This window comes from Gorilla gorilla, chromosome 8 (genome assembly GCF_029281585.2).
Source record: "Gorilla gorilla gorilla isolate KB3781 chromosome 8, NHGRI_mGorGor1-v2.1_pri, whole genome shotgun sequence".
NCBI lineage: Eukaryota > Metazoa > Chordata > Mammalia > Primates > Hominidae > Gorilla > Gorilla gorilla.
In genome coordinates this window covers 46,909,726-46,925,763 of record NC_073232.2, presented here as the reverse complement: position 1 = coordinate 46,925,763, position 16,038 = coordinate 46,909,726, and the positions used below count along the sequence as shown (strand labels likewise).

General features: G+C 49.0%; 2 protein-coding genes across 5 annotated transcripts in view; one reads left to right on the top strand and one right to left on the bottom strand.

Annotated features, from left to right (window-relative positions):
* The first annotated feature begins 886 nt into the window (after positions 1 to 886).
* Positions 887 to 16,038, top strand: part of STOX1 (storkhead box 1) — a 67,988-nt gene continuing 52,836 nt past the window's right edge. The window contains exon 1 of one of the 4 annotated variants that reach the window (XM_004049508.4): positions 887 to 1,623. In XM_004049508.4, the coding sequence (XP_004049556.2) occupies positions 1,314 to 1,623 (310 nt within the window). In that variant the 5' untranslated portion in view covers positions 887 to 1,313. The remainder of the gene's footprint in view (positions 1,624 to 16,038) is intronic. The other 3 variants (XM_004049506.5, XM_055353633.2, XM_019034872.3) reach the window with 3 other exon arrangements.
* On the bottom strand, positions 12,478 to 12,800 carry LOC109025285 (small ribosomal subunit protein uS14). Its single transcript, XM_019020368.4, has one exon. It carries the CDS (start codon positions 12,751 to 12,753, stop codon positions 12,583 to 12,585), a length of 171 nt encoding a protein of 56 aa, XP_018875913.3. The 5' UTR covers positions 12,754 to 12,800; the 3' UTR covers positions 12,478 to 12,582.

Below are 16,038 nucleotides of genomic sequence, written 5' to 3'. Positions count from 1 at the left end.
AGGTCACATTCTACCGCCACACATCACAAGCTCTCCCTTTGCCCCTGGGTCTTTCTGGGGCAGGACGGTGTCCGTCTTTTCAGAATGTCCACATCTAACCCAGGGCAGAATCCTACGATATCACCACAGCGCCACACCAATCAGGGTGGCGCCTCTCCACTCTGCTTTCCTCAGCACTCAAGAGTATGGGATATCCCCGGGGTGGGACCAGATCCTACAACTTCAGAAAGTCATGGATGAGGCCGGCCGGGCGCAGACCATCCTGGCTAACACCGTGAAACCCCGTCTCTACTAAAAATACAAAAAATTAGCCGGGCGTGGTGGCGGGCACCTGTAGTCCCAGCTACTCGGGAGGCTGAGGCAGGAGAATGACATGAACCGGGTAAGCGGAGCGCGCAGTGAGCCGAGATCGCGCCACTGCACTCCAGCCTGGGCGACAGAGTGAGACTCCGCCTCAAAAAAAAAAAAAAAAAAAAAAAGAAAGTCATGGATGAAAGGGTCCTTAGTTTATTATCCTGTGAAATAGTAGCTGGGACATTTCTGAGGCCCAGAGAAGGGAAATAACTTGAATGAACAGATTAGGAGCAGGCCAGGCGATGTGGCGGGCACCTGTAGTCCCAACTCGGGAGGCTGAGGCCAGAGGATCGCTTGAGCCCAGAACTCAGTGAATAGCCACTGCACTCCAGCCTGGGCAACACAGCGAGACCTCGACTCAAAAAACAAAAATAGAAACAAACAACTAGCTTAGGCGCAGAACTGAGACTCAAACCTAGGTTTCCTGCTCAACCCCCACACCTCCCAGGCCCCCGCTGACACCCTCAGGCTGTTCCTCGTGGTTGCTAACTTGGAACGGCCCCAAAGCCAGGTCGAAGGCGAGTCTCCCCCCCCCGGGGGCTCCTGGCCCTGCAGTTCGCACGGCGGATGGACGCAGTCAGGCTCTCCAGGGAGCTGCGGGGAGCCCCAGGACTTGGAAAAGCCCCAGAGCGCACCCCTGGGGGAAGGGGAGCTCGGGACCTCGAGGCGGCTGGAAGTCGAGGGCATCGCCAGGGGGCCGAGTTGGGCTCGGGTGTGGAGAACGAAGCCGAACGCTGGGCTCTGGAATCCCCTCCAGAGCGCTCCACCGGCCTAAGCAGGGCCGCCCCACCCCCGGCCCGCCAGGCGCAGTCGGCCCCGCCCCCTGGAGCTCCGTTCCCCCGGCAGCCAGCGCCGCGGACCCGCGCGCAGTCGGCCGATCCTCCCGCCGAGCGAGCGGCGTCCTAGCCGCCGCGCTCGCCGAGGCCCTGCGTTGCGGGCTCCCGGCCGCCCGCGAAAGCATGGCCCGGCCCGTGCAGCTGGCGCCGGGCTCGCTGGCGCTAGTGCTGTGCCGGCTGGAGGCGCAGAAGGCGGCCGGGGCCGCGGAGGAGCCTGGTGGGCGCGCGGTGTTCCGCGCCTTCCGTCGCGCCAACGCGCGCTGCTTCTGGAACGCTCGGCTGGCGCGCGCCGCCTCGCGGCTGGCCTTCCAGGGCTGGCTGCGGCGCGGGGTGCTGCTGGTGCGCGCGCCCCCCGCCTGCCTGCAGGTGCTGCGCGATGCCTGGCGGCGCCGGGCCCTGCGGCCGCCGCGCGGCTTCCGCATCAGGGCGGTGGGTGAGTGCGGGACCCGGAGGGGAGGGGCGTCCCGCGCCAGCTGTGAGCGCGGAGCTCCGCGCTGCAGGGGCGAACGCGGCCCCGTCTTCTGCCACAGAGGCTAGGCGCTGCTCTGAGGGCCCGGGGGCTGCGGTTGGGCGGCCGGTCCGGGGGGCCAAGACGCCCCGGAGAAGTTCCCTCCCGCTAGGACACTGCAGCTATAGTCCCCAAGGTGTGCCTGGCCGCTGCTAGGACTGGCTCCGGGCTGCGTCCGTTCCTCAACTCTTAAAGCCCGTGGAGTGCACAGAAGGAACTTTCTACTTAGAAAAGTGATGCTCTGGATAGAGAGGCTTTGGGCTAGGGGCCACTGTCTAGGCTCCACCGGGGCGGTTAGGAAGGGTACCCCAGGGGAATGGCCAGAGTTTACCAAATATGGCAGCTTTATTATTATTATTTTTTGAACTACAGATCTGCAGCGAACGGCATTATTGTTTTCATGTCCTGCAGTGTGGTGGTCTTGGGTCGGGACCTAGCAGCTTTGGTGTCGTTAACTTCTTGGGGAAAACAAGTAGCGTCTCATCCCTTTAGCTGAATAGACAGGATTCCACCTTCCCAGTCTTTTCAAACTTAACTGTTTGTTAGACAACAGCAGCTTTTTGCCTTTTTTCATAAAATAGCTTCTCATTTGAGAAACTAAACCACCGCACCCGTGAGTGGTCTCTGACTCTGGGCACTAAACCCAGGCAGGTGTGTCAGCTCCCTGTAACAGCCTGGTTCTTGTCTGCATTTATGTGAGGCTGCAAGGGCCATTTGATGGTGTGTTGACAAGTCACCAGTTGTTCAGCGCTTAATTTTCATTCTTACCAAGGAACCCCTCTGTATTAGTCCATAAATCATCCTCTTCCATCCGAGGAGAAGGAGTCGCAAATAAAAAACATTTGTTTGGCCAGGCGCGGTGGCGCTCGCCTGTAATCCCAGCACTTTGAGAGGCCGAGGCGAGTGGATCACCTGAGTTCAGGAGTTAGAGACCAGCCTGGCTAACATGCTGAAACCCCTCAGGAGTTCAAGACCAGTCTGGCTAATACGGTGAAACCCCGCTTCTACTAAAAATACAAAAATCAGCCGGGGCGTGTTGGCAGGTTCCTGTAATCCCAGATACTTGGGAGGCTGAGGCAGGAGAATCGCTTGAATCCAGGAGGTGGTGGTTGCAGTGAGCCGAGATCGCGCCATTGCACTCCAGCCTGGGTGACAAGAGCGAAACTCCGTCTCAAAAGGAAAAAGAAGAAGAAAGAAAAGGAAAAAAGCACTTATTTAATTTCCAGGGATTTGAAAACAGGGCAGCAAGAAGCAAGCACCTGACCCACCGATAACTGTATCATCCATTCAGAGATGGTATTACCACATCCCAGCAGCCAGTGCTTTAAACCTTCACTTCTCACCTCCATGCTGTCTGTTCCCTCTCCTCCCCACCCCGCCCTCGTTTTTCTTAAGCTCAAAAAAGAGCTCTTTGCAAAACCACATATACACATTTCCTCTCCTTTTACTTGCAGAAGTGAAGAAAATAGGTTTCTGGCTTTGAGAGCAGTGAGCCAAGTAGCCAAGCCAAAATCCTCACGAGCGAAGAGGTCTTTCAGACAGGCTCGATGAAAAACTCTTTTCAGTTCTGCATCCTCAGTTTTTCTGGTTTGAATTAGTGGTTACATTCTCAGGTCCCCCCTTTCAAAGGGTGAGCATAGAGTATATTGCAGAGAGGGAGTGGGATGCAGGGTGGGGGGTCTAGACCTGGGGGCGAAATAAGAGAGGGCTTGTGCTAAGTCATGGGCTGCCACTAATGCCCCAGTGAGCAGTGGTAAATGCTGGTGTCTGTGTTGGTGCTGTTTGCTGCCGTCTGAAATATGTATCACACGTCACCTGTTGCTCTCATTCTCTTCTGCCCAGTGGGTAATGCTGCCTCATAGCACAACTCAGGATGCAGTGGACACTATGACCCCATCTATGGGGTGTGCAACACAGTGGACTTCCGCCGGGTCATCACCCTTGACTTGGGTCTCCTGGCAGGAATGATTTTGAGGTTTTTAAATTTTGTTTTTCATTTAATTTAATTTTTTTTTTTTTTGACAGAGTCTCTCTCTGCTGCTCAGGCTGGAGTGCAATGGTACAATCTTGGCTCACTGCAACCTCCACCTCCTGGGTTCAAGTGCTTCTCCTGCCTCAGCCTGTGGAGTAGCTGGGATTATAGGCACCCGCCACCTTACCTGGCTAATTTTTGTATTTTTAGTAGAGACAGGGTTTCACCATGTTGGCCAGACTGGTCTCGAACTCCTGACCTCAAGTGAACTGCCTGCCTCAGCCTCCCAAAGTGCTGGGATTACAGACATGAACTACCGCGCCTGACGATTTTTGTTCTTTATAATATTTTTATTCCATTTTTTAAGCCTTGACCATGGCAAGGACAGATTTTGAAGCTTTTAACGAGTCCTGATACGAATTTGAACATTTAGCTGGGATTTGGACAAAGCCACCCATTAGGACATTTTGAGGAGCAAAATGGAGAAAGATCTTATTTGATGCTGAGTGATGGATACACATGGGGGACAAAGGGGATGCTTTTGCTTTGAATAGTGTTGCTAATTGCTGATTTCTGGTCTAACTTGGGGTGCCTAGGCTCATATCAAAAGAGAAGAGGCAGCTCTTGGGCTACCTTAGAGTCCTGGAGGGTGGCGAAGGCAGGAGAAGCTGCTTTCCCCAAAAGGAATTGAAAGTTTGTGTCGGCTTGCTCTCTTGCCTCTTGCAGCACTGGCTTCCAGGAGGGCGGGGAAAGAGCTGCTGTGGACTATTGCAGGTTGTTGCTCCATTCTCACTGTTATTTTGTAGGAAAGAGCAAAATGCTAGAAAAGGACAAAAAGAGTCAATCTGATCTCTTTGCCATAGATATTTGTTTATTTATTTATTTATTTATTTTTGAGACGGTGTTTCACCCTTGTTGCCCAGGCTGGAGTGCAATGGCGCGATCTCAGCTCACCGCAACCTTCACCTCCTGGGTTCATGCAATTCTCCTGCCTCAGCATCCCGGTAGCTGGGATGACAGGTGCCCACCACCATGCCCAGCTAATTTTTGTATTTTTAGTAGAGATGGGGTTTCACCATGTTGGGCACGCTAGTCTCGAACTCCTGACTCAGGTGATCTGCCCGCCTCGGCCTCCCAAGTGCTGGGATTAGAGGCATGAGCCACTGCGCCTAGCTAGATGTTTTTTTAAAGGCTAATTTACTGCTGCATAAAAGCATTAGGGTATAGGAAGTATTGCTGGCCAGCTCAGGCAGAAAATGCAGGGAGAGAGGAATGGGGGTCAGCTTTATGAGTCCAGCTGTGCTGCCTTGGGTCTTATAAGACCTGGGACTTACAAGGTAAGAGGAGGGAGCACCCTAGCCAAGCCGACTGGAGTGACTGGAGCCCCAGTTGTAGACCTGAACTTAAGTCATGCAGAGGTTTATGTTTTCTCCAAGTTTTCTGCCTTAGTTCTCTCTGATTTCATTCTCTCTACCTTACCTTTCCTCTGGTAAGGAAAGTAGTTCCCAGGCAGAGAATATTTCTCTAAAAAGAGAGACATTGGATCTTTAGCTTGATTAACAAGGGGCTAACTGTTTTTGTGCTCCAGTCCTCAAATGTTGTATTTTCTTTTCTTTTCTTTTTTTTTTTTTTAAGTGGAGACGAGGCCTTGCTCTGATTCCCAGGCTGGTCTCTAACTGCTGGGTCCAAGGGATCCTCCCCCCTCAGCCTCCCAAAGTGCTGTGATTACCAGTGTGAGCCACCGCACCTGGCTCAAATGTTTTGTTTTCTGTTTTTCATTAGCCAGTGGCATTAACAAATGAAAGAGTGAGTTCTGGAAGCTGGAGGGAGACTGCTGCCTAACCAGCTGAGCCACTGGGGAAGGAGGTACTGCAGGGAGGTGGGGCACCCATATTTGTTTGGAAGAATCTATTGCTACTCTGAGAATACACCTAATGGGACAGGAAAGATTAACGGTGGGGGTGGGCGGCCACTTGGCCAAACAAGTTTGTTCCCTTCTGAAATTTATAGCTGGGGTGTCTCTCCACCCTGTCACCCCCAGCAGGGCCTTTCATCTTTTCTCACTGAATAAAAATGCCCCAGGCCATGCCTGGTGGCTCTTGCCTGTAATCCCAGCACTCTGGGTGGCTGAGGCAGGTGGATCACATGAGGTCAGGAGTTTGAGACCAGCCTGGCCAATGTGGTGAAACCCCGTCTCTATTAAAAATAGAAAAATTAGCCCGGCATGGTGGCACGTGCCTGTAATCCCAGCTACTTGGGAGGCTAAGGCAGGAGAACCCGGGAGGCAGAGGTTGCAGTGAGTGGAGATTGTGCCACTGCATTCCAGCCTGGGCAACAGAGGGAGAATGTCTTAAAAAAAAAAAAAAAAAGAAAAGAAAGAAAGCACCAAGTGCTGGTGGCTCTTTTTAAATACTTGCTTCATGAATTCATTCATGAGCCAGGTACTGTTCTAGGTGTTTCTCTGTGTTTTGTTTTTTGTTTTGAGACAGAGTCTTGCTTTCTTACTCAGGCTGGAGTGTAGTGGTACAGTCATGGGTCACTGCAGCTTCGACCTTCTGGGTGCAAATGATCGTCCTACCTCAGCCTCTTGTGTAGCTGGGAACACAGTTGCACCCCACCATGCCTAGCTAATTAAAAAAAATTTTTCAGTAGAGGCAGGTCTTGCTCACTGTGTTATCCATTTTGGTCTCAGACTCCTGGGCTCAAACAATCCTCCTGCCTCTGCCTCTCAAAGTGCTGGGATTACAGGCATGAGCCACCTTGCCTAGCCACTTCTGTGGTTTGTTTTTTTTTTTTTTTTGAGACAGAGTCTCACTCTGTCGCCCAGGCCGGAGTGCAGTGGTGTGATCTCAGCTCACTGCAACCTCTGCCTCCCAGGTTCAAGGGATTCTCCTGCCTCAGCCTCCCGAGTAGCTGGGACTACAGGCGCGTGCCACCACGCCCGGCTAAGTTTTTTTGTAATTTTAGTAGAGACAGGGTTTCTCCATGTCGGTCAGGCTGGTCTGGAACTCCCGACCTCAGTTGATTCATCCGCCTCAGCCTCCCAAAGTACTGGTGTAGCAGGACAAGCCGTAGACAAAACTCCTCAGACACCGAGTTAAAGAAGGAAGAGGTTTATTCGGCCGGGAGCATCAGCAGGACTCCTGTCTCAAGAGCTGAGCTCCCCGAGTGAGCAATTCCTGTCCCTTTTAAGGGCTCACAACTCTAAGAGGGTCCACCATGTGAGAGGGTCATGATCAATTGAACAAGCAGGGGGTACATGACAGGGGCTGCATGCACTGGTGGTCAGAGTGAAACAGAACAGACCAGGAAGTTTTATAATGCCTTTCCATACAGTGTCGAGAATCTGTAGATAACATAACCGGTTAGGTCGGGGTGGTCTTTAACTACCAGGCTTAGGTCAGGCAGGCCCAGGACTGGTTTCGGGTCTGATTCCTAGGCGCCGGGCTACCTGCCTTTAGTTTTGCTTTTCTTTCTTTTTCTGAGTATAAAACATTATAAAACAATATGAGAGGGTCTGTCTCTCTTCTCTTACCGGGATTACAGGCGTGAGCCACCGCACCCGGCCCGCTTCTGTGTTTTAATGCATCTTTCATTCAGATTTGCCTCTGCTCAAGGGAAATAGAGTCAGGCTCTTTTTCCACATCTAGTTCAAGAGGGGATAGCTGAGTGGGAGGCCATGTTCTGGAAGCTGGCTGGTTCACACAATCTTCTCCATCCCACAGTGACTCCTCTGGGTACTGCAGTTTCTGCCTTTAGTTAGGCAGAGTTCTTTGCGCTTTGGGAGGTGCTGAAGATCAGGCACATCAGGTTGGCCAAAGGGAAGTGATGGGAGGATCTTCCACATCTCCTCGTGCTCCTCCTACCTGATCCCCCAAATCCCTCTGAGCATGGCCTTCCAATCACAGAGAAATATTCAGGCAAAATTGCAAGTACTCTAGGAGTGTAGAGTGTGGTAGATACTAACGCTAGATGTTGACTGGTTTCAGAATCTATCCTGGGATCTGGTTTGGGAGAGGAAGAACAGTGCTAGGGTACTCGGTGCCTGATGCTGCAAGAATTGGGCAAGTCTCTGGACCACTGTTCTTATTTGTTCTGTGACTTAGGGAATGGTGTGGGTGAGTGTGTACAAATGGTAAGGAAAGGGAGTGGTCTGATTCCTATTCTGTTTTATTTCTGAAGTCCTACCTTGAATGACAGTAGGACATCTTACAGCACTTCGTAGCTAATGGAATTTTGTAGGTGAAATTTATATTTAGGGAAATGCACACATCTTAAGTTTACTATTTGATAAATTTTTCAAATGCATACATGTGGTAACCCACATTCCTAGCAGGATTAGAACATTACCATTACCCCAGAAAGTTCCCTCCTGTCCTTTCCCAGTCAGCTCTGCCTCGATTCTCAGAGATAACCACTATTTGGAATTATTTTTTCTTTTTTTGTTTTTTGAGACGGAGTCTCACTCTGTCACCCAGGCTGGAGTGCAGTGGCATGATCTCGGCTCACTGCAACCTACGCCTCCCGGGTTCAAGTGATTCTCCTGCCTTAGCCTCCCAAGTAGCTGTGATTACAGGCGTCTGCCTCCACACCCGGATAATTTTGTATTTTTAGTAGAGACGGGGTTTCTCCATGTTGGCCAGGCTGGTCTCAGACTCAAAACCTGAGGTTATCCATCTGCGTTGGCCTCCCAAAGTGCTGGGCTTATAGGCGTGAGCCACCATGCACGGCCAGGCTTTATTATTACTATTGTTTATTGATTTATTTTGAGATGGAGCCTTGCTCTTTTGCTCAGGCTGTAGTGCAGTGGCACAATCTCGGCTCACTGTAGCCTCCACCTCCTGGGTTTAAGCAATTCTCCTGCCTCAGCCTCCTGAGTAGCTGGGATTACAGGCGCCCGCCACCATGCCCGGCTAATTTTTGTATTTTTAATAGAGACGGGGTTTCACCATGTTGGCCAGGCTGGTCTCAAACTCCTGACCTCAGGTGATCTGCCCGCCTCGGCCTTCCAAAGTGCTGGGATTACAGGCATAAGCCACCACACCCGGCTGGCTTTATTATTATTTTTTAGATAGAGGGTTTCACTCTGTCATCCAGGCTAGAGTGAGTGGCGCGATCATAGCTCACTGAAGCCTTGAACTCCTGGGCTAAAGTGATCCTCCCTTGTCAGTCTCCTGAGCAGCTGGGACTACAGGCACCCATCACCACATCTGCCTAATTTATTTTTATTTTTTGTAGAGATGGAGTCTCCCTGTGTTGTCCAGGCTGGTCTTGAACTCTTGGGCTCTCACTTCTCTGGGCCTCTAGTTCTTTAGGTGTGAACGTCTTCCTGCCTCTGCTTCCCAAAGTGCTGGGATAACAGGCATGAGCCACCGTGCCTGGCCTGTTTTTAAACACATTAAGTTACCTACCTTCTCATTGTATTATGCATTGGGCCTTTTCGATATCCTTCCGCTTATGCGCATTCCTACTGAAAAACACCAGTGCAAAATTATTTTAAGTTACAGGCAGCAAAAGTGAGACTTGAGGAGTCACTGAAAACTATAGTTTAAAGTTTTCAGATGACCCAGAACCACTGTGGTTAGTGAAGAAAATTTGAGCTCAATTGTTTTTTTCTTTGCATGGAGTCTCGCTCTCTCGCCCAGGCTGGAGTGCAGTGGTGCGATCTCGGCTCACTGAAATCTCCTCCTCCTGGGTTCAAGCAATTCTCCTGCCTCAGCCTCCTAAGTAGCTGGGATTACAGGCGCGTGCCACCACGCCAGGCTAATTTTTTGTATTTTTAGTAGAGACGGGGTTTCGCTGTGTTAGCCAGGATGGTCTCAGTCTCCTGACCTTGTGATCCACCTCCCTCGGCCTCCCAGAGTGCTGGGATTACGGGCGCGAGCCACCACGCCCCGCCCTTGAGTTCGATTTTTTGTGCTGCCATTTATTAGCTGTATGTCCTTGAGCTAGTTACTTAACCTCTCTCAGCTCCATTGTCTACGTGGGTACAAATGAGGACACAGTAGCCCCTTTGCAGGTTGTTTTGAAGATAAGGTACCTGAGAGCCTTCAGCCTGTGCCTGGTTCAGAGTCAGCATCAGGAAAACAACAAATACAAGGCAATTTCCAGCATGCAGGAAGAAGAGAATGGGTCTGGATTCTTGTTCACTAGACAAACCTGTCTCTGTTAAGGCTTGTGCTAATCATTGCTTGCCTGACATATACTTATGTTCAAGACCTCTGTCTGTCCTGTCTTGTCCTTCTGTCCTGTCCTTTGTGCTTAGTGCTGGTCACGTCCACAGCCGTGTGTTGTCCTGTGCCTCAGCCCAGGTCCCAAGGGGTGCCTGGTGTCGGAGAAGGAGCCTGTACTGGGATTCTGATGCCTGAGTTTGCAACCAACCCTGCTGCTAAGTTGCTGGGAGCCCCTCAGCCTATCCTCTCACTTCTCTGGGCCTCTAGTTCTTTAGGTGTGAACGGCTTCCTGCTTACTTTGACTCTGTTGACTGGCTAAGCCTTCCCACCTAGCTTGGCCCTGGCCTCACCTGGGTCAGCCTCCCAGTCATCTGTGTCAGGAGGCCTCGGGAAGAACAGACAGAAGCTCACACCAAAGTTGCTTAAGATATTTTCCACAAACAGGGGAAGTATACCTTCCTCTTAGTACTGCCACGATATCTTGGTTCTCTAATACCATTCCCCCTTCACCAAGCAACTGAAGCTACACAGTTGTTGAAGCACCCACACCATGCTGGGCTGCCCTTGCGCTTGCAGTCGTTTGTTAGGTATGCATTGAGCATTTACCCTCTGCCCAGCCTGACTGGTTGGTCCATACAGAGGGGCAAAAGGCTCATGCCCTGACCTCAAGGAGCTCATAGTCTAGGGAGCAGATGGATGAATAAGTGATACACAGTTATAGGGAGCAATAAAAGGATAGCTGATCAAGAATCCCATGCATATGTGTATGTGTATTCAAGGAAGACTTCCTGGAGGAAGTGATGCCTAAACTCAGATACGCAGAATAAGTAGATGTTAGCGTAGTGAGAAGCACATTTTAAGTTGAGAGTGGGGCGTGTGTCCCGGTTGTATGACCCACATGTGGAACCACAAGCTTCTGGGTGCAGCTGGAGTATGGAGCGGGAGGTGGGCGTTGGCACAAAGGGCCTGCAGAGGGGCTGACGTGGAATGGGCCCTGAGTACTCTACTCATGCATCTGAGCCTGAGGTCACTGAAGAGTATTATGCAATAAAGTACATGTATGTGATTATATTTATAATCCTGTTTACATGATATACATGGTAGATACTTCTCAGCCTGAAGTATGCATTATCTTTCATCAATGGTTGTCTGGAATGGTGGCGCCTTGGAAGGGTGATGTAAGCCCCCATGGGCCTACGGGAGTGCCCATGGTGCTTGTTCAGTGGCAGATCTGACATCTGAGAAAGACCTCAGGAGCCATGCAGGACACCTAGGATCTAATCCCTTGTCACTAAGCAGCTGAGTGACCAGCTTCTCATCCAGTCTTCTTGGGGCCTTGGTTGCCTCATGTGTTGGCAGGTATTCTGCCTGCCCTTTTTACTGCACAGATTTGGCATCGGACTCCAATAAGATACCATCTATGCAAACACTTTGAAAAGTGCACAGTGCAAACACCAGCATGTCTTTACATCTATTTGTGCCTTCTTTAATTTCTTTCATAAGTGTTTATAGTTTTCAGTATGCCTGTCTTTCACCTCCTTAGTTAAGTTTATTCCTAAGTATTTTATTCCTTTTGGTGATGTTGTCAATGGGATTGTTTTCATTTCGTTCCTTTTTTTTTTTTCTTTTTTCCTTTTTGAGATAGGGTCTGGCTCTGTTGCCCAGGCTGGAGTGTCGTGGTGTGATCATGGCTCCCTGCAGCCTCGACCTCCCAGACTTAAGTGATCCTCCTATCTCAGCCTCTCCAGTAGCTGGGACTACAGGCAGGTGCTACCACACCCAGCTAATTTTTGTGTTTTTAGTAGTGATGGTGTTTCACCGTGTTGCCTAGGCTAGTGTTGAACTCCTGGGCTCGAGTGATTCTTCCGTCTCGGCCTCCCAAAGTGATGCGATTACAGGCGTGAGCTAGGACTGTTTTCTTAATTTCCTTTTTGGATAGTTTATTGTTAATGTATAGAAATGCAACTGATTTTATGTTCAGTGTGGGTTCTGTAACTTTACAGAACTGATTAGTTCTAAGAATTTTTGTGTGTGGCATCTTTAGGGTTTCCTATGTAAGATCACATCATCTGTAAACAGAGATGATTTTACTTCTTTTCTGATCTGGATGTCTTTTATTTGTTTTTCTTGGCTAATTCCTCTGGGTAGGACTTCCAGTAATATGTTGAAAAAAAGTGGCAAGAGCCGGGCGTGGTGGCTCATGCCTGTAATCCCAGCACTTTGGGAGGCTGAGGCAGGCAGATCATGAGGTCAGGAGATTGAGACCATCCTGGCTAACATGGTGAAACCCCATCTCTACTAAAAATACAAAAAATTAGCCGGGTGTGGTGGCAGGCGCCTGTAGTCCTAGCTACTCGGGAGGCTGAGGCAGGAGAATGGTGTGAACCCAGGAGGCGGAGGTTGCAGTGAGCCGAGATTGCACCACTGCACTCCAGCCTGGGCAACAGAGCGAGACTCTGTCTCAAAAAAAAAAAGAAGTGGCAAGAGTGGGCATCTGTGTCTTCTTCCCAGTCTTAGAGGAAAAGCATTCAGTTTTTCACTGTTAAATAAGATGTTAGCTGTGGGCTTTTCACATATGACCTTTATTGTGTTGAAGTAATTTCATCCCATATCCATGGATTGGGAGACTTAGTATTTTTTTTTTTGATTTGTTTTTTCAAATGTTTATTTTATATACAAAGAATTATCATGGTTTTTCATTGAGTAGATGCCCCGGATAATCCTCTGAAGGAAGAGCATTTAGTCCAACTTAATGAAACCGATATCCTTCGCGTACTGACGGAAACACTGGCGGCACATATTGAGGCCATATTTCCGGATCAGACCGTGCCGGTTTGAACAGACGCGACAAGAGCGAGAACCCTGGCCGAATTTTCGCGGGTGGCTCCAGTACAGCTGCTGGTGACCCATCTTGCTCTCAGCAGTGCAACGAGGTAAAAAAAAAAAAAAAAAAGAGAGACTTAGTATTTTTTAAATGTTCATACTACCCAAAGTGAGCTACAGATTCAATGCAGTCCCTATCAAAATCCCAACAGCTTTTTTATGCAAATAGGAAAAACAATTCTAAAATTCGTATGGACTCACACAGGATCCCAAAATAGCCAAAACGATTATTATTATTTGAGGCAGGGTCTTGCTGTGTCACCTAGGCTGGAGTACAACAGTGCAATGACAGCTCACTGCAGCCTTGATCTCCTGGGCTCAAGCGATCCTCCCACCTCAGTCTCATGAGTAGCTGGGACCAGAGGTGCGTGCCACCACACCCGGCTAATTTTTAATTTTTTTGTAGAGACAGGGTCTCGCTCTTTTGCCAAAGCTGGTCTTGAACCCCTGGGCTCAAGCGATCCTCCCACTTTGGCCTCTGCCAAAAATGACTTTGAGAAAGAAAAACACAGCTGGGAGTCTCTCTGGCTTGGGAGCTGCCTGAAAAAAAGAACAATAAAAAACAAAGCTTGAAGCATCACACTTCCTGATTTCAAAATACATTACAGGCCGGGCATGGTGGCTCACGCCTATAATCCCAGCACTTTGGGAGGCCAAGGCAGGTGGATTACCTGAGGTCAGGAGTTTGAGACCAGCCTGGCCAACATGACAAAACCCCATCTCTACTAAAAATACAAAAATTAGCCAGGCGTGGTAGTGGAAGCCTGTAATCCCAGCTACTTTGGAGCCTGAGGCAGGAGATTCGCTTGAACCCAGGAGGCAGATGTTGCAGTGAGCCGAGATTGCGCCACTACACAGAGTGAGACTCCGTTTCAAACAAAACAAAACAAAACAAAAACCACACACACACAAACAAAACAAAAACCAAAAGGTATTACAAAGATATAGTAATTAAAACATGTGGTACCAGCATAAACACAGATATATACAGCAATGGAAAAGAATAGAGAGCCCAGAAATAAACCCACACATATACAGTGAATCTGATCTTCCTTGAGGGTGCCGAGAACACACAATGGGGACAAAAGGGTCTCTTCAACAAATGGTCCTGGGAAAACAATCTCCACATGCAAAGGAATGAAATTCTACCCTTTTTTTATACCATCCACAACAGCCAGCTCAAAACGAGTTAAATCTAAGACCGGACACTAAGACTCCTAGAAGAGAACGTGGGGAAAAGCTTAATGACATAGATTTTGACAATGATTTTTTGGATATGACACCAAAAGCACAGGCAACAAAAGCAAAAATAGAGAAGTGGGACTAAGTACAAGCATCAACTATTTATTTTATTTTACTTTATTTTTAAATTTTTATCTATTTATTTATTTCAAGACTGGGTTATGAGCCTGGCTAATTTTTGTGGGGTTTTTTTGGTAGAGATGAGGTTTCACCACATTGCCCAGGCTGGGCTCAAGTGCTGGGATTAGAGGCGTGAGCCACTGCTCCCGGCCCAAGCACCAAATATTAACAGTGGTTATTTTGTTTTATTTATTTATTTATTTTTGTTTCTTTTTTGAGACAGAGTCTCATTCTGTCACACAGGCTGGAGTGCACTGGTGTGATCTTGGCTCACTGCAGCCTCCACCATCCTGCTTCAAGCGATTCTCATGCTTCAGCCTCCCAAGTAGCTGGGATTACAGGCATGAGCCACCACGCCTGGCTAATTTTTTGTATTTCTAGTGGAGATAGGGTTTTGCCATGTTGCCCAGGCTTGTCTTGAACTCCTGAGTTCAGGTGGTCTGCCGCCTCGGCCTCCCAAAGTGCTGGGATTATAGGCATGAGCCATCGTGCCCGGCCAACAGTGGTTGTTTTATCTCTGGTATGGAATATGGCTGTGGGGTGTGTGTGTACGTGCACACATGCACTTGTAAATGTTCTTGCTTTTTGCTTTTTTTTTTTTTTGGAGACAGTGTCTCGCTCTGTTGCCCAGGCTGGAGTGCAGTGGTGTGATCCTGGCTTGCTGCAACCTCTGCCACCAGAGTTCAAGCGATTCTCCTGCTTCAGCCTCCTGAGTGGCTGGACTACAGGTGCCTGTCACCAAGTCTGGCTCATTTTTGTATTTTTAGTAGAGACGGGGTTTCACCATGTTGGTCAGGCTGGTCTTGAACTCTTGACCTCGTGATCTGCCCGCCTCGGTCTCCCAAAGTGCTGGGCTTACAGGCATGAGCCACCATGCCCGGCCTGTTTTTGATTTTTAAATATATATTACTTTTAGTACCTTTTATTTTAATTTGAGTTTCACTTGGTGGGTTGCTCCTATAACACATTCACATAGTATGAAAGGGTATGCAGGAAAAAGTCTCTCATTTCCCTGTCCCAACCACTGATTGCCTTTCTCTGGAAATGGCTGCAGTGACCAGTTTTCTAATCCTTCTATAGATAGTTTATAAATCTACAAATAATATGGCTAGACATATCTGCCTCCATTTTTACATAAATGTTAGCATATTACATGTATTATTTTTTCTTGGAAACAAGTTTTCTTAAGTCATTAAAAAAATCCACGTATAAGTGCAAGGAAGTTAATAGCATTGTTCTAGGGTACAGAAACACTAGTTCTGTAGGATGTAAGTAGGGATTACATGAAAGAGTTTCCTAGTTGAGTGTGTTTGGATACCATGTTTAAACAAGTTTCATGAGTGCAGAGGCTTCGGGACACCTTGGTATGCTGATGGTCTCCATCCAAGAGGCAGGAGAATAATCTGAATGCTCCAGTCTCATTCTACCAGCGAAGCCCGTTTTTGCTGAGCTCCTTGTGGGTAGATGTTGGAGGCATTCCTGGGAAACTCTGGGTCCCTTTGGAGTATCTTCCTGTGGAAGGAGCTGATCATCTTGTCCCATGAGCCCAGGGCCCACCTTACAGAGAGCCATGTCTCAGAGCCCCATTGTGGAGTGGACAGAGATCACAGTAAAAACTACCCACGTCCCGCACCCAGGGAGGTGTGTGTGTGGGAGGATCATGGAAAGAACACTAGACATGAAGTCCGGGCCATCTGAAGAGTATTAACCATGTGACCTGGGGCAGAGCAGTCCTCCCCTTATAAATGGCAGCCACCATGCTTGCCTTGCTCCAAAGTTGTGGCATTGGGATGCAGAAATGCCCTATTTGAAGATGTTATTCCCCAGACCTTCAACCCCACAGTGGAGGTTTCAGGAAGGGGCAGAGTTTGGACATCCCATAGGTTCATAGGTTTCATAGATCAGAGGGCTTTCAGAGGCCATCCTGGAGGTTTAGCTACATTCTGTGCT